This window comes from Eublepharis macularius, chromosome 3 (assembly GCF_028583425.1).
Source record: "Eublepharis macularius isolate TG4126 chromosome 3, MPM_Emac_v1.0, whole genome shotgun sequence".
Classification (NCBI taxonomy): Eukaryota; Metazoa; Chordata; class Lepidosauria; order Squamata; family Eublepharidae; genus Eublepharis; species Eublepharis macularius.
The window spans coordinates 128,436,325-128,462,705 of NC_072792.1; the positions used below are offsets into that span (position 1 = coordinate 128,436,325).

The 26,381-nt window shown below is 43.1% G+C and overlaps 1 protein-coding gene across 1 annotated transcript in view; it reads right to left on the reverse strand.

Moving 5' to 3' along the window:
* Window positions 1–9,402: 9,402 nt before the first annotated feature.
* GPA33 (glycoprotein A33) overlaps window positions 9,403–26,381 on the reverse strand; it is a 40,117-nt gene continuing 23,138 nt past the window's right edge. Inside the window, exons 4-7 of the mRNA XM_054974864.1 lie at window positions 25,618–25,782; window positions 15,417–15,530; window positions 11,231–11,345; window positions 9,403–10,600 (exon numbers count right to left, since the gene is read on the reverse strand). Coding sequence (XP_054830839.1) covers window positions 10,438–10,600; window positions 11,231–11,345; window positions 15,417–15,530; window positions 25,618–25,782 — 557 coding nt within the window. The 3' untranslated portion in view covers window positions 9,403–10,437. The remainder of the gene's footprint in view (window positions 10,601–11,230; window positions 11,346–15,416; window positions 15,531–25,617; window positions 25,783–26,381) is intronic.

The window sequence follows — 26,381 nt, forward strand, 5'->3', positions numbered from 1 at the left end:
CAGCCACAGCTGCTGGCGAAACGTCAGGAACTACAATGCCAAGACCACGGCAATACAGCCCGGAAAACCCACAACAGCCATCGTTCTCCGGCCGTGAAAGCCTTCGACAATACACCATCCTGGAAGCATTGAAAGCTCAAACCAGCACTTTTCAGTGCTGCTTTTAAATTTTCAAAACTCCACCCCGGCCTTTTCACTCAGTGGGAGGGGGGAAGAGGGAATTCCCTCTTCCTCTCTCCTGTTGGATGAAAAAGCCTGTCTGGAAGTTTTAAAAGCTAAAAACAGCTCTTTTCAGGGCTGCCTTGAACTCCCTCTTCCCCCTCCTATTGGATGAAAAAGCCTGTGGGAAGTGCTGCTTTGATCCTTGGTGTGCTCCGAATATTTACAGAACATACCAAAGCAGCTGAAATACCCAAACCCAAAGCGGCAAGCCTTCAGTTATTCCAGATTTTTTTCCTGCTTCAGTTAAACCCAAAGCAGGAAACCCGAATCTTTTTTGGGTGCACACACCTAATTGTTACCCTGGACATACATAGACATTTTTATTATTTGAATATTTAGTGTTCTGTTATCATGATACACTCTTTAGCTATGATGCTTGTTTTGTACAGTGGGTTAACACTGAACCCGCAAGTTTTAAGTCTGGATAGAACCTCTGCAGTTGGCTTTTTCCACAGTAGGGAGGTACTCTGCAGAATAATTATTTGGTAATATAGACATCCCTCAGGTGTTGGGAGTGCATTTATTTTGTTGGGGTTTTAGCAGGTGTCATCCTGTCATGAAAGAGTTAAGCTAATGTTTGTATAGTTAGTGATAGCTAGTTTGCATAGGACCAATTAAGCGCCTCGCTGCAAGTGACATTTTACACGCGAACGGCACTTGATCATTTTCGCAAGTCTTTCTGGGAACTGAAGTCCCTCTCCTCCCCCACCCCTTTTCCTTCTATTCCTTCCCCTCTCTGTTAGAATGGCTGCCTGAAGAGACGGAGAAAGCCTACGGCAACAGCAGCTTTTGCAAATCGTCTTGCTGGCGGGTGGGGGATGCTCTGGGGAAAGCTGACATGTCGGTGAAGTCCTAGTGTCCTAGAACTGTTAGAATCGCTGCCTGAAAAGTCAGAGAGAGCCTGCTTTTGCAAATAGTTCCTCCAGTCACAAGCCTGCTCTCAATGATCTTTGGGGGCGGGCAGCTGCAACTTTGCAAATCGGCTTTGCTCGGGGAGGGGGGGGGATGCTCTGGAGAAAACTGAGAAAGTTGCAGCTGCCCGCCCCCAAAGATCATTGAGAGCAGGCTTGTGACTGGAGGAACGATTTGCGAAAGCAGGCTTTCTCTGACTTTTCAGGCAGCGATTCTAACAGTTCTAGGACACTAGGACTTCACCGACATGTCAGCTTTCCCCAGAGCATCCCCCACCCCCCAGCAAGACGATTTGCAAAAGCTGCTGTTGCCGTAGGCTTTCTCCGTCTCTTCAGGCAGCCATTCTAACAGAGAGGGGAAGGAACAGAAGGAAAAGGGGTGGGGGAGGAGAGGGACTTCAGTTCCCAGAAAGGCTTGCGAAAATGATCAAGTGCCGTTCACGTGTAAAATGTCACTTGTAGCGAGGCTGTAAGTGTGGAGTGGTTCTTTCCACCAAGGAGAAGGGAAGTTTATGCTCAGTGAAGATACTTAAGGTTGACTATTGGGGGATTGATTTTCTTGGGTGCAATTAGAATTCCTGCTTGTACTCAGGGATCAATTATAGTGTCCAGTTGAAGTTAGATCACCAAGATGTAGTAGGAATAGAGAGAACAAAAGAAACAATATAGAGCATAAATAAGGTATTTATTTTACAATCCACATAACCGTTCTCTTTTATATGTAGTAAATTTCTTTTTATAGAAGCTAAAAAAACACACGTCTGCTCTGCTTATTTCCACTCTGCTACAAAGCCCCAACATACTTGCTGCAGCCAAAGGCTTACTAGAGTTGCTACTGCTCCACCACCACCTGCATTTCTTCAGCCACCTATACCTAGGGTCAGCCTTGGCCTCCTGTAGTGGCTGAAGATGACCTGTGGCACTTGCTTTCTTTAAATGTGATTCCATACACTGTCAGCTGCTGTTTGTTCCAGCAACAAAAACAGCAGTGGGCTTACATTTCTTTGGAAGTTACTATCCCAGCAGCAAAGCCCACTGCAGACACCAGTGCTCCCTTTTTTACATCAGGGTGTGTGCGATCAATCATTTAGTGATGGTTTGAGTGAATATGTGGGCAGAGTCTTGTGTATTTTAACCACAAAGACTGATATCAGTTGTTAAGGATATTACAAAATGAGTTGTGTACTGTTGGATAGTGAGACAAGACTGTTGTCTATGCTGCGCTTCATGTTCTGGTGGATGGTGGAGACATTCTTTCATGGATACTTGGTCTGCTTAACAAAAATGTACAAGAGGCCCTTACATGTTGTCACATCCACTGTGCTTGGCAATCTCATGTAATGTCTCTTTAATGTAATAAAAAACTGCCAAAGTACAATGTGGTAAAACAGAAGGTTGACTGTAATGCTCCTCAGAATAATTATGTTATCTGTATTACTTTCAGTATGTGTGGTGGAATGAGAGGCATGAAAGTTTTTCTTTATCTTTCTACCTTGCATCACATTTTGCATTCTGACTAAATGGATCAAAACACTTGAAAAACATCAATAGATGGCCCCAATTCCACCTTTTTCATAGACCTTTAAAAAACTTTGTAGTGTTCCAGGATGGGGGTCCCCAGCCCACTGAAACAATGTTTAGGGCTACTGTGGAGAGAGGAAGAAAGGAAATCATACTCTGCAGACAGAAATCCCATCTATTCTGTGGAAATTACTGGTGAATCCTAGCCTATGTCTATTTTGAGTCCTGGTGTATCATCCCATATTAGAGCATGGGTGGTTGATGTATAAAAGACACAAGGTCCAGAACTGTAACAGAAAAAAATAAAGTGGAGTTGGCAATAAAGGAAACACAATTCTGCATGGCCTTTAAAATAGGAAACAAACTTCAAAAAATATAGAGAAGAGAAAGCTATAAATTGTCACACACAAAAAAGCCTTTTGGGGGTTTGCAGTTTGGTTCAGAATTTGGATTAAAATTCTAGATTTGGGCTGATTTGGTAAAATCCAGGTATTCCAAATAAACAAGTGTTTGAATATTTGCCCAATTTTTAGTAAATATTTGGTAAAATTCAGCCATTATTTTCTATGGGAAAATCAATTTGGAGGCTATCTGGTGGCTGGGGGAGGGCTCATTTTTCAGCTTAGCCCAACAGAACCAGAGACATTCATAGCAGTCAGGCTCTGGATTCAGCCAGGAATGGAACGCCACAAAACAGAACCAAGCAGTATCCAGCCACAAGCACAGCCTTGCTTCAGTTCACTTCTGTTGTAACTGTCCCTTGCTTCAGTTTGGTTGAGTGGAATGGATGTGGTTCTCTGACATGATGTTGGTCCCCTTGCTTCATTTTTGTTCTGGGGGGATTTCATTCCTGAGCTTCTGTTTGGTTCTGTTGGGCTTTTTCTGGGATGTGCTTGGCTTGCATTTGGCAGTGCCTTGGCCACAGCAGCCTGGCCTCAGTGTGTTTCTGAAGTTTTGACCCCCCCCACCCACCCATAGGAGAGGCTGAGAGTGCTTTGTTCAGGGAGTAGGTTCCCTGGAAATTTAGTGGGATTTGCTTGAAAAATGCTACCCCCAGCCCCCCATAGAGCCTGCAAATATTTTTCCCCCATAGGGAATAATGGACAGTTGGGAAGCACTTTCTTTGGGGGCCCATAAAATTGGCCCTCGCTGTCCAATCTTCATTAAATTTGAAGGTTTTTAGAAGACAGCCAGAAATAAATTCACTCCAAATTTGATGAAGTTTGGTTGAAAAATGACCATCACCCTGCCCACCTGATAGCCCCCCCCCCGAGTGATTTTCCATTAGAAAATAATGGCCATATTTTCCAGATGTAGCCTAATTGAATTAGAGACTCAGTTTGGAATTCAAGGAATTCTGAATATTTTTTTTCAGATTCAGTAAAAAAAAACAAATTTTTTTGGGGGGGGGTACCCTCATAAAGCTTTTTAAATGCTTCATGGCTTCATCTTTATTGGAAGCAGGGTCTGGCCTTGCTTGGTTTCTAGCAAATCTATTTCAAGCCATAGTACTCGGATTCTGGGTTGCCTTTAGGCAAGCCTATGTCGCACTTCAGGTAAGCATCAGGAAAAGAACTGACTGCGCTCTGAGTGCCTCTATTTCAGAAAAGAATTATATTTGAAATAGGTGGGTCCTTGGCCACAGATTGAAAGTTTGTCCCATCAGCATTGGTAGATGAGCTGTTCACTTAGTTGTATCAAGGACTGAAAGCAAGACATATAGAACACTAAAAACTTAATTTTTTGTATCTCATGCAAATGTGGAGAGAGGAGACTTTTTCTATGAAACAGAGTGAAGAGAATGCACACATGACTCTTTGTGTGAGATGGGATTTATCTACTGGAAGTTAAATATACACATTAGGAACTCAGTTACTTTCCACCACAGTGGAATGCATACAGGAATGGGCATTTTGAAATGCAACAAATGCACTCTTCGGTTTACATTTTAGCACAATTATAGCTGGACCAGTGCTCCAGAGAGGGCAGCGTGGCTTCATTTGTCCTCATCGTGGACGGGATTCTCTGAGGCACCTATGAAAGGTGATTGTTAACAAGTTACAATGAAGAAGTATACAATATGTGTACAACGTATATGTGGATTTGTCTTTGTGTTGAATAATTCTCATGGTTCAATTCAATGCATGTACAGTTGAACAGGTGGTTTAAACCCCACATTTATTCAGGTACTGATCCCTGGTTTCTTTTGTAAAATGAATGCTCAGATATATGTACATATAGGCAGGATGTACTTGCATTCACTGAAATATGTGAACAGGGCTTGCGGGGGGGGGATGTCGATGAGAAGCCATATAACATGGGTGGATGCCCTGGGAAATTGAGTATGGCCAGCAGCATTTCTGAGGCTCCATTTATGGAACCAGTAGAGAAGGTGGTTTCACTAGCTTTCACCTCCACAATGCAGGTCCCTATGTTGCTTGAGTTCCATGTACACAGGACCCCCAAACCTTGACATTGCCCCTCTGAGGCGCCCAGGCTCTTGTGGGAGAAGGGGGAGTTGGGAGAAATCCACTTCTAGTGCTTCATAGAATCCAGCCTCTTTTAGTCAAATTGACTGGTGAAATGGCTCAGTGATACCACAGTCATTCATCAGGATGACCCCACAGTGAAGAAGAAAGAAGCCCTGTTAAAGTTTTAAAATGGCTTTAAGGCAAAACAACTTGGGAAAAAGGGACTTTTGAGGCTCTTTCCCCATTTGGTTTTTTTCCCCTTTAAAATGTTGAAAGTAAAAATTTGGTAACAGCTTTCTCCAGTGGTTCAAATGGTGCTTAATATCTAGGAAAAAAGTGATACTGGGGCTCTGGGAATCTTACTGTTCGATCTGGAAGCTGTTCAGTCAGCTTCATAACTTCTCACAGTGATTCCGCACACGTTGGATAATGCACTTCCAATCCTCTTTATAGATCATTTGGAATGGATTTTTTTGTGTGCGAAACAAAAAATCCACCTTAAACTATTGATAAAGTGCATTGAAAGTTCATTTATCCAACATGTGCGGAATCAGCCACTGGTACTTTCAGTTAATCTTCCTTTGTCTTTTCTTTTTACATTCCTAGATTCAGCCCTGCTACAAATCAAGCCTTCTGGACAAGCTTCCACACAAAAAGCATGAAACAGGTATATTGTGAGAAAAATTTACCCCTCTGTGCAACTATCAGTAGGAGAACATACAAATGAGCTGGCTGGTGTACAGCATCTTCACAAATGACATAATTTTATTTCTAGGTGAAGCATGTTTGTGACAGGGACAGAACTAGCTTGTCATCTGAAGAAAGATTTTTGTGCCGAGTATGACAGCTGAAGATTTATTGATACAAGACTGTAGAAGAAACTAGGGAGATATTGCTCATTATTTAGACTCCTTGCCATTTCCCTGCACGATATTGTCTCCAACATCCAAGATGTCCCAATGCAACTGAGTAGCTTTTTTTAAAAAAAGAAAGTCACTTTATAAACTTCTTTTAAAAAGAACTAAGAATGCTATTATTAACCTAACCTTGCATTACCTTCAGTCCCTGACTTTTTTTTTGCTCTGATTTCAGCCCTAGCAAGCTGTTTTAATTGCCACTTCCAAGCCATGTTCAGTCTCAATAGGGTTTCAGGTGAAGGCAGGATGTGAAAGGTTTCCTTCCAAATCTCCTTGTCTTGGGGCAGGATATGGTGCTGATTCTGCTGGCTACTGTGTGTTTTGTACAGTAGTTGAAACTGTTTGTTTGAGGAAGAGCAGATGAAATAAACGTGTTTTACGGTTACTGTAGAAACCAGTGTTAAGAACAAAAAAAAACCCTCCTAGCCGAGCTAGAGGTTGGTCTGTTGTGAGGTAAATGTCTTAAAAATAGTGCATGTGGCTGTTCAGGAGTTTTCTGGAAACCTATCTGATAAAACTATTCTGAGAAGCAGGGAGGGTTTCCAGAAGCAGGAAAAATATCTCTGCCTGTTTAGAGAGGGGTTTTGCACTGCAAAAGTTCACAAATACTGACAGACTGCCAGTATGACTGAACTTCCTGCATCTGACTTTTGGGTAAGAGTGTGTGGGACACTGCTGGTGTGCAGATGCTAGGTAATAATGCTAAGCTGTAGTGGAAAGGGGTTGAAAGTGTTTCCCCCTGATGAGTAACTGTTGGCCTCAAAGAAATGAAATAATTGCTATTAAGCCCTGTAACATCATGACTGCCGTTGTAGTTTTCCATCTTGAATTATGCATTGGTAACTAGCCTGGAATTCAAGTAGAATAAGGTCCTTTGAGTAGGGACCTACTTTTTTGTTATGCGATTCTGTGAAGTGCCATACACATTCATGATGCAATATAATGAAAATAAAGTGTTGTCCTTTTAAGTCAAATAAATTCAGTCTCTTTCTGGCCAGTCCCATAAACCAATGACTTCAAGAATTATTAAATGACCTTACAGCACTAACTGCTCCTCCAACTCAGAAGGCAGGGCCCATCAACTTCAGGATCTCATTCCAAAGAAGAGTTGTTTCTACCCATCTGGCTCTACTTTCTGATGAGGAGGGTCAAGTGGCTGTCTCAGTGCTATTGCCAAACCTAGTTGCTGTTTTTTAAAAAATTTTCCTGTTCATGTTCTTGTTCCTTTCTTTAATAGGGATGCAGTGGATTTCACGATGAACACATTCGACAGTAAAATATTACCTAGATCAATGGCTGTAATCAGAGTGACCTGATCCTTGGATTTGTTCAGTTCAGTGACAAACGCCTTGAATGCCTTGCAGAAAGGCTTGTGGCTTGGTACTAGCTGTGCTCATTAGTTTTAGTTGTCCATCCTCTATTCTGGAAGTAGTCATCCTTCATTAGAAGGGTTGCACAGCAAATTTAGTACCCAGCACAATCAGGATGCTCCTGCTTTCAAAATGTTCTTATCTTTTTTGAGTGCTTCTGCACTACACAGCCTTGTTTTCAATTTTGTTTTTACTTTGCTTTAAGATATAGTGTATGGAAGGAAGGGCTAGAACTCCCACAGTCGTTTGCAAAATCAGGCATATTGAAAAACCCTCCATATCCAAATATTGGCAACCATTACTGTCACCAAAGAATACAGCAAAGAACAGCCAAGTGTAGGGTTAGGGGAGGTGGGGAATTGGCAGCAGTTTATGCGCTTGCTGGTTGATTTAATGTGCATGCATGACATTTGGTTGAGCTGTTGGGAAGGAGTACTGCAACATTTCAGGTTGTGAGCAATCACTGACAAGTAAGATGTCTGACTGTGGTTAGAGATCAGGATGTGATCTGAACTAGCTGGTGTCCAAGCATCTGAGTTTTAGGTGAGGTGGGGAAAGGACCCATTCCACCAGGAGTCCCCACTGTACTGGTCCATGCATCAAGCAAGACATTGGGCAAAGTCTGCAGCTGCTCTCTCACCATCCTCAAGCACAACTTGAGCTTGCTAGCGACAGCTTTGACAGGTACTGGAAAACAGGGACTGTAATGTTCTGTATTTCTTTATGATGATACAATTACAGTCTTACATTGGTAACTGTGGGAACTACCAAACTGTGGAACATAGGACAGGATGCATAGGGCCAAGGATTTCAGGCAGGCAGCTCTGACTTGGGGAAAGCTGGGGTGAGGGGCTTGCCTGAGGTTCTCGCTTGGGTGTGGATAACAACATGAAGACTTCAGTGGAATATGTAGAATGAAGGAGGCACTTGGATTTACTTTTACTTAACATTATTTTGTGTATTCTGAGGAGCTAAACAATATGAAGCTAAGCTGTAGGAGGGAAATCATGGTTGAGATTTGTTGGAGAAGCAATGTATTGCCTTACATGGCTAAGGTATTAAAAGGACATCATTCTTGCAAGTCTGAATAAATGCGTTCCTTCTCTTCAGTTTCACAGCTTCCTATCGTTGTTTGCCTTTTGTTTGCAGCAGATTCTCCTCCTTTGTGTATGGCATTTCCCGCCCTTCAATACTGCTGAAGCTGTTTGTTCTTTTGTCAGTTTTGTTACTTTAAAAAAAATGTTACTATTTATAAGAGGCTGTTCACATGGGTGAGTTGGCTTCTCTATGGGGACTGCAGCAATTTACATGGAAAAGAAGTAACACTATTTTTTAAAAAAATCCAAGCAGAAACATTTTTAATGGATTAATCTTGTTAGGTGTTGCTGCTTGGTGTATGAATGGGAACAATTTGATCCTGTGGAACCCTGTGCTTTTTGCACCAGAAGGTGAAAGAGGTGAAACACCAACTTTTTACAGCAACATTTTAAAACCCTTTGAGTGATAGCATCTCCTTAAAAGTTTATGCTGTGGGAGGAAATTAATACCACAACACTCAACTGCAAAGTCTGTAAATTAAAAACAATAGCATTTTTAGCCTGGTAAAGGAGTAGTGAAGAAGGATGGGGGGGGGCATGTATTGTGAGGCAAGAGATACATGTCTGGGGAGCAGAGTTCTGGCGGCTGTGCTAGATGCTGAAATCTCCATGCCCAGCCCTGAAGATGGCCATTCTCAGTGAAAAGTAAGGTGAGATGTGGACCAAGATTTTAACTCTGCTTTTCCACCTTTGCAATTAATGCTACCATCTGCGCTGTTAATTGAGGTATTGGCGTCACTCAGGAACTTTCACTGTCTTGTGGAATGATCTTCGGGAGTATGAGGATTATCAACGCGCCAGTGATCAAGGCATGTCCTGAAACTCTTCTGGTTTTTGAGTGTGGCAATGTTTTGTCTCCCAAGAACCATCATATTAAAAGAAAATTCTGTGAGTCAGGATTTTTAAAATTACTATATTAGAAAAGTAGATTCTGCCTTTCCTGGCATGGTTGCTATTATACATGCATACAAAACTAGTTACTGAGGGAAGGTGGAAAGGGAGTCTTCTTCCAACCAGTCCTCAGTGGCTCCAGCTTGAGCTCAGTTACAGCCAACAATGGTCCAAGCATCTTAGAAGTATCCTTCTTAAATGTCACAACTTCAAAAATAAATGCAGACAATTCCATACAAAGAGAATCATTAATAACACATTCATTCAAAGTCTTTCCAGCCAGCTGCAATTAAGGCCCTTTCCTGATGATTTCTTAAAAAGCGAATTCCATGGTTAGCAATAAAATTGAGCTATTATGGGCACTTATCAGTGCTATATAATGTAGCCAGCCATCAAATAAAACAACACATTCCTGATTCCTGATATAGTGGGGAGGGGGAGAAGTATTCTTTCTTCCTTTAAACTTTTTAAACAAGTGCTGAAATGTTGAGGTAGCATAATAGCACAGCGAAGAGTCATTTAAAAATAGTTTTAAAAAATGATGGAATCAAAGTTCGGAATGTTGCATGTACTATCCAATGAGCACTCATGACTGTCATAATCACATTTTGCATAGCAATAGCATTAGATGCTATGCTAGGGAAAGAAGAACATCTTTCTTGTAGCGCAACATTGTGGCTTCAGTGCTAGGAAACTGAGGTGTCCCTACGACAAGCATTTCCACAAGTGAAGACATCTGAATCCTACCCAACAAATTAGCAACAATTATACTATTATGCTAAACTGATGGTCCTATATCTTGCTCTTTCAAATATACCGAAGGTGAAACTATCCCATTTTCCCACCATGAAAATGATAAATTAGTATGGAGCATTTGTGACAGTGTAACATTTACAATAGCATTTCCATCTCTCCCATTAATTGACTAACCAGAAGAAGGAAGCCTTGAAGCTGCCATGTCTTTTTAAGCAGCATTCCAGGAATGCCTGGAAACCCTTTCCTTTGCTGTTCTTTCCCCCATCTGGAAAGGTTAGTGTTTAGGCCACAACTTCTGGCTTGGGGGTTGGTGGCATTAGTGGCTTCTGTTTCCACCTGTCTTCCTCCCGCTGTTCTTCTTCATCATCTTGTATCTCTTCCTCAGCTGGTCCCCTGATTCGTACAGGTTCATTTTGTGGCGGTTGGTATCCATTTTCTTTCTCTCTAAATATTTGGTATAGACATAATTAGGCTTCAGTTAATTCTGGCATTTTATTAAATAGTTATGGGCACTGACTCAGAACTATAGAACTGGAGGTATCAATCATTATTCCTTGCTGTCTGAAACATTAACTTCTGGAAATCTGTTTCCTAAGAATAGATCTCATGCTAATAACTTCTTAGTGGAATATGCTACCCTTGGAAGTATGCTGTTTGGACTTAAGTCATCTGATATTAAATCCGCCTGCTTAAGGACATGTAGGTACTCTCCATATTATGGTTGAGGGAACTATGAAGGTAGTTTTTCCCTGGTGTGTAAAACATTGTATGAACACATCTGGACTCATCACCCAAGTGATGGCAACTGGCAAATTAGGGTGGTAGGATAGTAGTGGAAATACTGACAACATTTCAACAGAGAACCAAAAGATGCCTTGCTTGCTATGCATATAGTTGTTTAAGCCGCAGTTACTACAGTGATTTTTAAGGAGCCAAACCATATCAGGATTGCAACCAGTCTTTTTTACTGAAGCAGCAGGAAATGAAATGTGTGCCTTGAGCATATTATTCATCTCTTGAATAAGCACTTTGTTGTTCCTTTCCCACCCACATCTCCAAGTGAAAGACACTCACGTCATCTCATCCTTCCGCTTCCTACAGCAGCAACAATAAGCTATAATGCCAATGGCAATTATTGCAGCAACAACACCGCCAATGATTCCAGCGTAAAGTCCAATGTTCATGGATGCTGTGGAGAAAAAAGATTAGCGCTCAGTCACTACAGATTGTAAACACCAGCCAATCCCCCTTTGGACAGACTCAAGAGCAAGCTATCTCTTTGAGCTCTTACGTTCTCTTGTATTTTGGGGATGCTGGAGTAGGGAGGAAACTAGCAGTGTGTTCAACTGGGCTTTAAACCAATGGGCAGCTAGAAAAGGGAGAGGTCTAGGGGTAGGTCCACGTGGTTTATTCAAAGCACCGAGCCCTTTTGGTAAGCTTCAAAAGGGTATTATTAATTGAGAACCACGTGTCAATCTCAGACTCTGGGCCAAAAAAGATGCAACAGAGTTTATTGATCTCCATTCATCTGGAAAATATAAATTGCACTCTTGTGCAGCCACAATTCAGACTCAGGCCATGTGAGAAGGGGAGAGAGTATATAATCCAGTGTCTATTCATTTTCATGTATTGAAATTAGGCTATCCATCGAAGCAGTTTTTAAAAAAAGGGGGATATGTTCTTTTAAAACTTTCCCCCTTTAAAAGTGGGAAGCCTGGCTGATTTGTAAAAGTGAACAAGAAGTGAATGGTTAAATCTCCTCTTCCCTTCCCATGTAGCCCTAGTCTATATTATGACTGTCAGGAAGCAATTGACTTCACAGACTGATGGAGATCCATGATCACTGTCACATCCATTTTGGCCATTAGCAACTACAACCTTGTAACTAATCAAAGTGACAAAATAATTCTCAGAATGATAAATATGAGCATGAGAGAGTTTAAGTTTTTGTTCTGTCTTCTTCACCCTTTAAAGTGCAGTAGGTATCAACATACCCTGAAGTGAGGCAGCTGCCAAGGCTCAGGGTTTCTGGCAGAATCTATTGCTGTTGAACTCCCCCCCCCTCACTAGAAACAACTGAGTTGGTGCCATGGTCAGACCACTTGGTCCTGAAGGCTCGGCTGGATATCCCACCTCCCCCCTGCAAGGGCGGTGAACTTATTTATGCTCACGCGTGGAGATTTATGGATCCAATTGGTTTCCAGAATGCTCTGTGGGATCCAGTGCTCCCTGGCGGTTCATTGGATGAGCTGGTGGAAGATTGGCAAGTCTGTCTTTCCGAAGCCATCAATGAAATCGCCTCCTGTCGCCGTCTCCGCCCCTGTACCAAACTAGCTCCCTGGTATACAGAGGAGCTACATTGGAAGAAGCGGGAGCTGAGACAGCTAGAGCGAGTGTGGCAACGAACTCGTGATGAAGAGGCAAGAGCATCTTATAGGACGTTTATGAAGGCCTATGAGATGGCAGTGAAGGCTACAAAGAAAGAGTTGTATGCAGCCTCCATTGCATCAGCTAGCTCACACCCAGCAAAACTGTTCAATGTGGTTTGGTCTTTGGTCTCCTTATCAGGAGGGGACCGTCAAAATTCAAATTCGGATATTAGCTGTGAGGCTTTGGGGAGCTTTTTTGCTGATAAAATCTTGTCTCTCTGCCGTGATCTCCCAGCCACAGTTGATACAGTGTGCGAACTGGAGGCCCCTTGGCCGCCTTCTGAGATGATATTAGACCATTTCAGTCCACTCTCTGGGGATGAGATTGACAGGATCCTGCGAGCAGTTAGGCCTACCACAGGGGTGGCCAAACTTGCTTAATGGAAGAGCCACACAGAATAAATGTCAGATGTTTGAGAGCCGCAAGACAAGATACATTGAAGTGACCAGAGGAAGAGGTGGGTTTGGTGGAGTGTCTTGAAAGTGGCATCACAGGAAGCGGTGGGGTTTTGGTTTAGTATTTTGGAAGTGACATAATTGGAAGGGGTGGAGCTTGGGAAGAGCCATCACCTGACCTTTGACAAAAGTGGCATCACATCCTTGATAGGCTTCACCCCCAAAGTCCCCAGGTATTTTCTGAGTTGGACCTGGTAACCCCAACATTTATACTGAAAATATGAAAGACGTGGAACGAAAGAAGGAAAGGGGGGAAGGGAAAGACATGGAAGGAAAGGGAGGGAGGGAAATAAAATAAAATAAACTGTACAGCCACGGCGATACTCAGAGACCTCCGGGAGCTGCACAATATGTTTGGAAGAGCCGCATGTGGCTCCCGAGCCACAGTTTGGCCACCCCTGGCCTACCACATGCTCCTTGGACCTGTGCCCTTCGTGGCTGGTGAAGGCCAGCGTAGATGGGCTACGGGATGCCCTGGAGGCCATTATCAACATGTCTCTGAGCTCCAGGATCTTTCCGGAAGCGTTGAAGGAAGCTGTGGTTAGGCCTCTCCTGAAAAAGCCATCTTTGGACCCTACCGACCCTGTCAGTTACCGCCCAGTTTCGAACCTCCAGTTCCTGGGTAAGGTGATTGAGCGGGTGGTGGTAAAGCAGCTGCAGGTCTTCCTGAATGATTCCTCATCCCTAGACCCTTTCCAGTCTGGCTTCCGTCCGGGACGTGGGACGGAGACATTGCTGGTCACCCTGATGGACGATCTCCATAGGCAGCTGGATCAAGGCGGGTCGGCGCTGCTGATATTGTTAGATCTATCAGCAGCGTTCAACACGGTCGATCATGACCTGTTGATCCACCGCCTTGCTGATGTGGGGATTCGAGGGACAGCTCTGCACTGGTTTGTCTCTTTTCTCCACGGTCGGGGACAGAGGGCGGCACTAGGGGAGAAGTTGTCATCCCGCCACCCGTTGGTGTGTGGTGTCCCTCAAGGGGCAATACTCCCCCCCCTGCTATTTAATGTATATATGTGCCCCCTCGCCCAGTTGGTACGGAGTTTCAGACTTGGGTGCCATCAATATGCAGATGACACCCAATTGTATCTCATGATGGACGGCCAGCCTGGCTCTGCCCCAGATGTCCTGGAACGTGCCTTTGGAGCTGTGACTGGATGGTTGAAGCAGAGTCAGCTGAGACTGAATCCCTTGAAGATGGAGGTCCTACATGTGGGTCTATGGTCCATGGGTGCGGGACTCCGGCTCCCCGCTCTCGATGGAGCACCACTTGTGCTGGTGTCGAGAGTGAGGAGCCTGGAGGTGGTCCTGGATGCTTCCTTGTCTATGGAGGCACAGGTCGCAGCAGTTGTTTGATCCTCATTTTTCTATCTAAGACAGGCTCGACAACTTTTCCCTCTGCTTATCGACCCATGACCTTACAACAGTGATCCAGGCAACGGTCACCTCTAGATTAGACTACTGCAACTCGCTCTACGCAGGGCTTCCCTTGGGTTTGATCCAGAAACTGCAGCTGGTTCAGAATGCAGCTGCATGGGTGGTTGCCAGAGCACCAATCATGGCTCATATAACACCTATCCTCTGTCAGCTGCACTGGTTACCAGTTCAGTACCGAGTCCAGTTCAAGGTTTTGGTGTTAACCTATAAAGCCCTATGCAGACTGGGCCCAGCATACCTTCGGGACCGCCTCTCCCCATATGTTCCCCGGAGGTCGCTTCGATCAGCCACTAAGCACTTGCTGATGGTCCCTGGCCCCAGAGAGGTCCGCCTGGCCTCTACCAGAGCCAGGGCCTTTTCGGTCCTGGCTCCGACCTGGTGGAACTCTCTGTCTGAGGAAACTAGGGCCCAGCAGGATTTGTTATCTTTCCGCCAGGCCTGCAAGATGGAGATGTTCCGCCAGGCATTTGGTGGGGGCTAGGCTGTCCTCTCGCCGGCCATATCACTGAAGACCTTCCACCACCCATGCAGGAAAATGCTGTATTTTAATATTTTATACCTGCCAATTTTAATTGTTTTGATATGTTTTAATGTTTTTATAATGTTTTTACTGTTTTAAACTATTGTTAAACCGCCCTGAGCCCGTCTGACAGGGAGGGTGGTCTAGAAATGTGATAAAGTAAATAAATAATAAATATTTGGTAGGGCTGCACCATGTTCCCAACTACTAGGGAAAGGGCTGCCCGTTGTGGTAAGCATAGGCAGTGGGAAAGCTCACAAGCAAGCAAGGGAAGGACAGGTGTGAGGCATTTGGGTATATGGGAGGGAAGGAGGGCATGTGTGGGGGTCTGGTGGTGGGTAGAAGAGGGGAAGGGGCCCTCAAAACCAGGAACCAGCCCAGCTGCAAAGCCTTTAGCTGCCTGATCTCTTACGAGGTGAAATGGAAACAGTCATGTTACAGGATTTCTGTCCCACGGAGTTGGTAGAAGTGCAAATATAGTAGCCAGAGGTGTCTGCAGAAACATTCTTCAGAGTCAATATTCCTCCTATTGCAAAAGAGAAACCAAGAAAGATCAATAGATAGCACTTGAAAATTCAGTGCTCATTTTTGTCACTATTGCAAATATAATCCATAATTATGAGAGCAAAAATAGCCCTAATCGCAATCTCTGATTTAAGAGAACAGTTCCTAAGCTGCTGTTTGGTTTATAAAACCAATTTCTTGTCTCATTTATTAAATGTAGACATATGTATGCCACATCAGCAACAGTAAAACTACAATATCCCATTGCAGTGTGGAAATCACCTATGTGTTAGAAAACAAAGATGATTTTCAAGTAAATATCAGAAATTCCGGTTTTGTTTGACACTGGTTTATTTCTGGTTTGACACTGGTTTCTATTTCTGTGAGCAGCTCTGGATGTATTTTCAGGCCCCCTCTCACCCTGTTCAGCCAGCCTCTAGCTAGAGGTAACTGACAAAGAAAGTTCTTGCTGTCTTTCATGCAAATTCCCTTCATATCAGGCGGTGAAACTGGGTAGACCTCCGGCCTTTTAAGGTGTGGCCCTGTAGAATCAGCAACCCTCTAAGATCCAACCTTATAGGCTATGTACAGACAACACAAACATTTTACTTAAATTTAAAATTTTACTGATGTGGCTCTCACTGTATTGTTTTGAGGAAACGGGGAGAGAGGCTCCCACTGGGGCATGCTCTTTCAAAGGGATTGTTTAACATATGATGGATGCCAGTGAAGGGGGAACAGAGGGCTGGGTCTGAAATATTTAAGTTTAAGAGTTTCACTTCACATGCTGGAACCAGTTTGAGATTAAGGAAGCCAAGAACAAAAGGCCTGAGTGTAATTTTATGCTTAATTAAATCTGTTAGTCTTTAGAGTACCATAAGACTCCTTTTTGTTTTGTGCAGCAACAGGCTACACAGGTGCTCTTTCCCTCTCTCATGTCCTGTCCCTTTAATTGAGGCTTTATATGCAGAAACGGGGAGCTAAAACTTCATTACATGAAGATAAATAACATCACTGTGTAAATATCTCTCCAAGGATCTGTTAAAGGGATGACATGGATGAATGTGGCACCAACACTCTGCAGGAGTGAGTGGTCAGTCAAATTGGTTTGCCCACAGAGACCAATGCATCCAATGTTTCCAGAATGCCCTGGGGCATTCTCAGATTCCATTGAGCAGGGCAGTTCTGTTGAGCACATATTCAGAGCAGAAAATTAGAAGCGCCTGGAAGCTATTGTCATGATTGCCTCTTGTCATCCACTCCTAGGCAGAATCTTGCGCCACAGTTTATGACTGAACAGAGAAATTTTAAAAGAGCTAGGAAATATCTAGAATGGTGTTTTCAGAAAACACAAACAATGGCACAGAGTGTCCTATGAAGCCCACTGGAAGACTTACAAGGTGGCGGTGAAGGCTGCAAAGAAACCCTACTATCCTGCTATCATTGCATCAACTAATTCACAACCAGCTTGAAAACCACAAGTTCATCTTCGTTTTTCTGTGCAGCCCCACATGGGACTGCGCACATGCAGACCTGCCAACAGATTTCTTTAACGCTTCTTAGAGCCCGTTAGGGGCCGTTGCTCTCGTATCACATAGCAACCGCTTCCTGTCCAAACGGTCATGTGACCTAACAGAGAGCAACGGCCCCTTTTTGCCGCTGTGAGGAGAAGAACCTCGCTTGTGAGCTCCGTTAATTTTTAACATTGAACGTTTTATATGAAGAGAAAATTAATAAATTTTGGATTATCTTCACTCCTCCTTACGTCTTGTGTGTTTTGAGGAGGTTTTTGAACTGGCTAGTTTGACTTCACAGGTCATAACTGCCACTCTTCAGGTTACTTCACAGTGTATTGTTTCATGAGGTACACTGGATATATTAAGAAGGCCTACACTGAGGAATAATTCCGATAGGCTCTGTTCCTCTGGCAACTGTGTCAACTGCCGCTTTGAAGTGTCTGCTCAGCTCTGAGATACAGCAAACTATGGCCCCAGGCTCCGAAATTATCTGCCGCTAACGTGCGTGCAACGAGCTCTGACTCCTAGGCAGTGAACTCATCTGCCGCTAATGGGCATCCGTGAAGCTCTGACCCCTAGGCAGTTAAGTCATCTGCTGTTAATGGGCGTCCAACAAGCTCCAAACCCCAGGCAGTTAAGTCATCTGCCGCTGATAGGTGTGTGGAAAGCTCCAGCCACAGGCATCTGTCATGAGGCACTCGAGCTATGACCCCTGGGCAGTTAAGTCATCTGCCGCTAAAGGGTGTCTACCAAACTGATACTCTGACATGAAGGAGTGCCCATCTTGGGCTGGAGCGGTGAAAAGTATTGTGCTCTGAAACTTCTTTTGGATCTGAGACCTTCCTTGGATCTGAGACCTCTGTTGGATCTGAAACCTTGCTTGGAGTCGTGATCCTTCGGATCCAAGGCCTACCTTGGATCTGAGACCCTCTCGGAGCTGAGGTCTTTCGGATCAGAGAAATTCCCTCGGAACCGAGATCCGTCGGATCCAAAACGTTTCTCGGATCCGAGACACTGTTTGGAGTCAGGTTTTCCTTTGGATCTAAGACCCCTCAGATCCATGACCTCCTCGGAACCAAGATTTCTTCAAGACTGGATAAACAAGCTGTGGACTAGTAACAGACACTGAAGTTGAAGGGGTTGGCGTCAGGCAACCCGAGAGAGAGAGAGAGAGCTGCACTCTGTTGCAGGATCTTCCTAGTGGTCAGTCATCTCTATTGGATCAGAAAATTCTTTTTCCCCATTGAATCTGCGAGATCGGAGTCCACATTTGTTGGCCCCATGCTGCAGCCGACATGATGCCTTCTTATTTGATTAAGTGGTTGGTGATGTACTGAGGAGCATAGTTACCTTCCAAACAGTTGAACCGGGTTTGATTACTGGCCAATGCAAAACAAAAAAAACCCACTTCTCTGGTCTCATGACACACTGCTGTGATAGAATCCAGGCAGGATCTGTTTCCCTTTATGGGGGTCTTTGCATGCTTCTCTGACAAGTATTGGACTTGTTTGTTCGTTAAGTATGAGGGTGATGAACAAGCCCCTGCTCAGATTCAGTTTCCATCATAGCCTTCCTATCCATGGGAACCTGCTGACCTACCAATAACATCTAATGGTTGGAACTCATGTTTAAGGGCATAATTAATGCTTGATCATCTTGGGTGGCATGCTTGCACCATCTCCATTAGTTATAAGAAATTTATCGCCCATTATTGTATTCTCCCCTCCCTCTCTGATGAGGGCAGAAAACTTGAGGGACTGGGCAAAGTCAATATTCTGCAGCAGTTTTTAAAATTTGTATGTTGCTAAATATTGGACTATTATAGATGGCTACCCTCTATATCTCAGGGGGAGCCAGTCATCTTTTATTGCTAACCTCTCCACTGTGTACTTTATGGTCACCACATTACTAATGGAGATTATAACATCTACACAGCAAATGAACATAGGAAGACACTTTGTAGATGCCTCACCAGGGGCAGGGAAGTGATAATGTTTGGGGGCATTATCCAACTCCCCCCTTCCCCCATGACTATGTTTGGAGTAGATGACTCTAAGGGTACTTTCCTGCTTTCTCATATGGATGAGGGTATTTCTCAGTAGAAAAGAACTCTCTTGGGGTCAGTAGCATAACTGATTGGTGTTGCAACATCCCTCCAGCTCACCACCGTTGCTTCAGGTGGGAAGGGAGCTTCTGTATAGTCCTAAAATCATTGCAGTAAGCACAATCACAAGGACCTTAGGGGGTCTCCTGAATGGTTGATATCCTATTCCTCGAACGTGATTAATGACTTTTGTTTGTTGGGTCTTAGCCATACTGAACAATCATCACGGCTTAGACTTCAGAAACTTCTGTGTATATTAATTATGACAGCTGCAAATAATTTCTTATTAGCATTAGAGGAAGAAAATTGGTCCCTTAATGCAGAGGGACCATTCAGGGAACTCTAGTTACGGCTCCCCCCCCCTTTTTTTCTTAGTAAATAAGGAATGGGTGGATGTTGTTAGCCTGTACCAGATATCAGACAGTTTGCTATACTTACAGTATCAAGGATGGAATGGTTACATTCTCCTCTTCACTATTTTTCGTACAGGTTAATTGATCGGTTGCTGACACGGATTTGGAGGACGGTTATTCCATATCTCTATCAGTGACGTTTGCACAGCGAGCTGTGATGCAAATACTGAGGCAGGATATTCTATACACAGATCTTCCCTTTTTCGTTATTGTCTTAACAACGCCCAGAGTGTTCACCGATTGCAAGGAACCAGCTTAGTCTGTCTTACAACCCTAGGTTGGTCTATTTGCTGCACCACCTTTTGAATTAATTTATAACTGAGATTGTGATATGATGTGGTATGTTTACAAATAGCTTTGGTGTTTTGACAGAAGGGTCACAACTGCAGCCTATCCAGAGTTTTGTGTCCACAGTGATGCAATATTGGACTATGTGAGTACCAGGGTCATTCTGCCCCCAGGCTAGACTCCGACAAATGACTCCAACTTACCTGGAGCATATGGAAATTGTTGTGACAAGGGTCAACTGCCATGTCAATAGTACCCTTTACTATGTGACATACATACATTTACAGAAATGGTTGCCAAGGGATTTTCAGGTCATTCCCCACATTTCTCTGTTCGTGAGTTTGTCCATCTTGAGACAATCCTCAGGAGCCATGAAAGGGGACAGGGAGACCATTAGTTTGGTCAGGGGTATACCCTTTTATATTAGACAGCATCATGTTATGCCAACAACTGATGCTTCATTGCATAGTTGAAGTGTGTTTGGTTATGATACTGTTATATAAGGATGAATGGTCTGACAGTGGAAACACATTACATATTTAGGTACTGGAATTTAAAACCATGTGTTATGCTCTTGTTTTGTCACAAACATATATTGGGGAAAAGATAGTCAAGCCTAAATGGTCAACACCATGGCAGTTGTTACCACAACAGTGAGAATGCGCAGCATTGCTAACCCTTGGGCAGATTCTAGGGTCTTCTGCATCTGAGCAAATTTGACAGAATTTCCATACAGAGAGTCTACATCCCGGGCCCAGACAACACCAGGCCAAAGGGGTTGAGTACCGTTTTGAGTTCCACTCATTAATGTTTTTTTTTTAATAATATCATTCTGCTGCCAGTTGTCCTGCAGCAGGTAGTTCTGAAGATGAACAAGTTCACAATTAGCATTAATGCCACGACACGAGTACCGTTCTAGAATGGACAGTGATCTCTGGAGACATGTTCCTACACGTATGGACAAGTTGCCTAGTCTAGGCATCCCATTAATTTTTCCCTTGTATCTAAGTTCTTTTACCTATTGAAGGGGACATGTTAGCCGGTACCCTTTTGGGGTCCAGGCAAATTGTGTTTTTACATTACTTGATTGGTCCAAACAGAGGTACATGCCACCTCCTCTGATATTGGGCGTGATTCAACTGGGCACACTGTTTCCTCACATTTTGAGTTTCATGCCCTTGTCAGCATGATATGCTTGATCCATTCTATGGTAATTTCCATATAGGTACTCCTGACCAGGGGGGTTTCCACTTGGATGTTTTACGATTCCAAATTAAAAAAAAAAATCAGAGTAGATGTAGAGTAAGGGCACTATGGCTGAGAGTTGTCTTTTACTCTTTATATTTGGTTATCTATACACCCTGAACTTAGAGGATTTTTTTTGCTACTCTAATTCATAAGGATCACCTATCTGCCTTGGGCTCCGTTCATGTTCACATTAAAGGCAAGCCTGTGCTCTCTTATCTTACTTCCACCAATTCCTCAACGGGATGTTTAGGCTTTATTTTCCAAGGTTACTGCTGGTTCCTCAGTGGTCCCTGTCCTGGGTACTGTTGCACCTTATGTTGGCATCCCCCAAGCCCTGGCCATTTGCCATTGGGAGTGACCATCTTTGTGATGGCTTGTCAGTGCCTAGGACTGAACCTGTCTTCTGGGCTGAGTTTGGCAAAATTTACTCTAGCCTGTCATCCTTTTCCTGCTATGTTTTCTTGTTCTCTTTAACTTGTTTCAGAAAATCACCATGCCTGTATTCTACAAAACTCACAATACAGGACACAGGATAATGCATTCACTACAGTTCAAAAGAGCTTTGTCATTTTGTTTTAATTAGGAGAAGGTGTTTTCTTGTTCAGAACTGCATCTGTTTGTGTGGTTTTTGGACTCGAATCAAAGGCGAATGGATGTCTGTCCATCCCATTGATACATATGTAGGGTCTATCATCCGGTTGGCATACCAACATACTGCTCAAGGCCCCTTTATCTGGTGATTTCACTTTAACAGATTTCTGGCTACCTCCTCACTGTTTTTTCCATGAAAGGTACCTTTATTTCATATTTGTAAGGCAGTTACGGTGGGCATTGCACTTTAGACTTCATTTGCACATAGCATGTGGTAGTCTTGCATTCCTTGTTTTAAAAAATAAATAAAAATGGGGGAAATCTGCAAGATAGCTGACTGGTTATAATCAGACACTTTTGTCTCGCATTATACTGTAGAGGTTTACATCACAGAAGGTAGTTATAATTAAAGCTGTATTCCAGTCTTTGTTTAAAAGAAATTAAAAGGAGAGCAAACACTATGCAATTTTAAATTGTTGCAAGTGCTTATATCTTTATGGGCAGATCTCCCATTTTGCCTGAACATTTGCAAACTTTTAAAATACGAGTTTATTACATAGTATGATTAAGTTTTATATTATTAAATGATAACTTGAGAGAGATTCACCCCACCTCCTTGTGAGTGTGTAGCTTGGTACTCTCCCATGTGGGCTGCACAGAAGAACCCCATATTTTGCATTGCTCACACAATAACTTTGCCTTAGGTAATTTGCTGTTAACTGTTACTTGATTTGTCTTTGAATTTTGTATTCCTATTCTTTTTGTGTTGTTTACTATAAGTCTTGGATTGTACAATTACATTTTTTCTTTACTCTGTAATCAGTTTTGAGACTAAGTGAGAAAGGCAGGCTATAAATAAACCAGCTAAATAAATAAATAATAAAGGAGCAGGACCCTGTTAGCCTGCCTAACTTTAGTTCCATATACAGACATGCACGCACACGCATAAACAATGGGTAAATATAAGCTGACTAAATAATATGCATAGACACTGGTGATTGTGCACAGGTACATGGAAGCACAGAAAATGTATACAAATTGATAAAACATTATAAACTAGGAATTCTCCACTGGGATACATTGAGCAGACAATGTATAAAATCTCTCAGTTGAGGTCTCATGTAATATTAGTTGGACACTAGATATGAAACTTCTTGTACCTTTTTATAAATTGCATTTTTTCTAACTCCCTTATACATTGCCAGAAAAAAATGCAAAAAGGGACTGGCATAAACTTATTTTTTATGGGGAATGAAGGGAAGAACTCCATTCCTGAGAGGGATTGGTGATGTTAGTAACCACCAAGGCCTATTTCTGGTGCGGTGCTTCCACCTATAGGTCATCCTGTGTACAGCAAGCACATGTTTCTTGGTGACTAACTTGAACAGTTTTCAGGACTTCTAACAACCAAAGAAGTGTGTTGAAAATAAATTTTAAGTCACATCACAGAGTTCTTAATTGGAGGAGCAGAGAAGGCCTAACCCTCCCAGTATATTCTACTGATGTTATTTGAGGGTGTGCAGTTCAGCTCTGCAAAAACCCACAGAATAATTATCCACGAGCAACTGAAAAAGAATAAAAATGTTAATGTAAGCATTCCCTGAATTTCAGGGCATTGTTATGAGAGTTAGCTGGGAAAATAATGAAACCTCTAGGTTTAACAATATTGGAATGGGGGGATTACAAACTATATTATGGAGAAGGCAAGCCGATAATGAACAGGCATATGCTTTTGATACTTGTGCAATCATATTCAACACAACATACAAATATGCTTGGGTTGGGAGGAACAGCCTTTCGTTGTTGTCTTATGGCAAGAGAAAGGGACAGCATTTGCAGTGGGTAGTGTCTTCATTTTCACCAGGGGTATCTATTGCAATACAGACAGATGTACTTTTCCTTGCCGCTGACCCAGGTTGATTTATGTGGACTTAAAAACCTCAGATATCTTCATTTTCCCATCAGAATACCACATCATCTTAAAACCAAGTCACATGGGGAAGGGAGATCCTTAACATGCACACTTGAAGCAATAAGGTAACACAATTTTGTCACTTGGCAAGCAACCAGCTTACCAAATGATGACATGTGATAGTAATGTGACATGCGGCATATGTAAGTAGTCATCTAACTTAGTTAATTTAGGACTTTAAAGTGGATAAAAGCATACACTGAAGAGCTGATTTTAATGGTCATGAGAAAAGAACCAGATGATTATGCTGAATTTTATTAATGGATAGTGTTAGTTTTAAAAGACTTCAGGGTAGAATTATGGGCCTACCCTCAATGAAAATAGATCTACTGATTGAAGAGCACTGGAGTGCCACTTCTGCCTTACCAGGCCCATGATTTATTAATCGGAAATCAAAGTTTGTGAACCTGGCCACAAAAAAGAGATACACAAAGGGAGATGGAAATCTGTTAAGATGCTTTGGCAAGCCCTTGGTTTGTGCCAGGTGTTCATTTTTTGAGAAGTAAAAGCACAACAGTAAAGGACTAAAAACAGTTGTATGAAAAAGGTATGTGATTTTAGTGTGCATAGTTTTGCATAGTGCTTATTATTACATCACTGTTGACAAAAAACACAATTCTACCCATCCATCAAACTCATAACACTTTTTGATTTTGCATTTTAATATAGGAAGGCAAGAGAAGGGGTACCTTGACCCAGATAGTCCAGGCAAGCCCAATCTCATCAGATCTCAGAAGCTAAGCAGGGTCAGCCTTGGTTAGTAATTGGATGAGAGACCTCCAAGGAAGTCCAGGGGTGCAGAGTCAGGCAATGGCAAACCACCTCTGTTAAGTCTCTTGCCATAAAAACCCCACCAAGGGTTGCCATGAGTCAGCTATGTCTTGATGGCACACTTCACCAGCAAGAGAAGGGGTCTGTAACCGATATGTACTTACTAACTGGGCTACATAAGACAAAAACACCAAGGCTACCACACATTTCCTTCACCATTCTGACTGGATTATCTTTAAGAAATACATTTAATAACTACAGTTCTTCTGGGCAGATTAGTGGCCACTCAGAGCAGTGAACAAAGTCATTGTTGTATTGTCGAAGGCTTTCACGGCCGGAGAACGATGGTTGTTGTGGGTTTTCCGGGCTGTATTGCTGTGGTCTTGGCATTGTAGTTCCTGACGTTTCGCCAGCAGCTGTGGCTGGCATCTTCAGAGGTGTAGCACCAAAAGACAGAGATCTCTCAGTGTCTTTTCTTTTTGTATTCCTCTGTTTTCATGATCACTGTAGCATTGCCTTTATCAGCTGGTAGAATGATGATGTCTGGATCTGCATTGAGGGTCTTGATGGCATTTCTCTCCTTGCGCGTTATATTGCTGGTGGGAAGCTTTGCCTTTCGTAGAATCCTGGCTGTCTCGCCTCTTATTTCCTCAGCTTCCTCTTCAGGTAGATGACGAATGGCAGCTTCTACATTTGCAATGATGTCTTCCACAGGAATTCTGGTGGGGGTGACTGCAAAGTTTCCTCCCTTTGCCAAGATGGAGGTTTCTTCTGGTGAGAGTTGACGGTCTGTCAGATTGATGACAATGCGTGCATTGTCGAGCATTGGGCTTGTCTGTCTGTCTGACACTGAGAGATCTCTGTCTTTTGGTGCTACACCTCTGAAGATGCCAGCCACAGCTGCTGGCGAAATGTCAGGAACTACAATGCCAAGACCACGGCAACACAGCCCGGAAAACCCACAACAACCAAAGTCACTGTTATTATTAACCCTACAGTACAGCTGGGGAGCTGGGACTGAAATAAGTGGCTTATTGAAGGCTACCTGCTAGCTCATGGCAGTAGAGAGATTCTAACCAGTGCAGCCCAACAACCAATGTTTATTAATTCCTATCAAAAATTAATAATTAAAACACTTTTCAAATCTGAGAAAGAGAAAAAGAGCTATTCCACAAAGTATTGTCAGGCAATTAAATTTCTCATACCTGATGCTACTGCTCTTGTGAGTTCCTTTTGTTGATTTTGTACATCAAACCTTTGCCAGGAATACTGAGGTTTGGGGGATCCTTCCTGAGAACTGCAGGTCAGGTTAATGTTGTGTCCGTACACTGCAGTCCCTATAATTTTGCACTCCGGTATGGATGGAGCCACTAGAGCAGGAGAGAAAAGCATAACTTGATGATTAAGCAAGGTAAAGAGGGAAACTGTTGCAGTGCTCCTAAAATGGTTTCACCATTCTGGTCACTGTGCAATCCCGCATAGATGCTATGCAGCCACAAACCTGTCACGGGAAATTCTACAGCTCTTGGTAGCATATGAGGGCTTTCCCAACCTTTTTGGTGTAAGAGGGGTGTGGAGCACCTGGGCCTCAGTGCTCTCCTGTTGCAGAGAGAGGTCAAGTTTATCTAAACCTCTGGTGTTGTATGTCTCTGAAAGGAAAGGGTTTTTTTGTACCTGTTGTTGTTTGCTCAGCCTTCCTTCCAGTAAATTAAGAATTCAGAGTTTTATCTTTCTGAAATGGCACAGAAAACTCTGTTTAAGAATTGTACCAGTTGTAGTGCTGAAGTCTCTCAGTCTGTTGATTGACTGTTATGTTTACTGTATCTCGGGGGGAACATATTGCATGGGGAAGATTGAGGAGTAGAAATGGCACTAGAAATAGGGGCCCACCCCCCAAAGGAAGGGGGAGCACTTGCCTGGACAGCCCCAAGCAGGAGGAGGCCAGCTAAGCTGAGCGATTGGGCAGGGC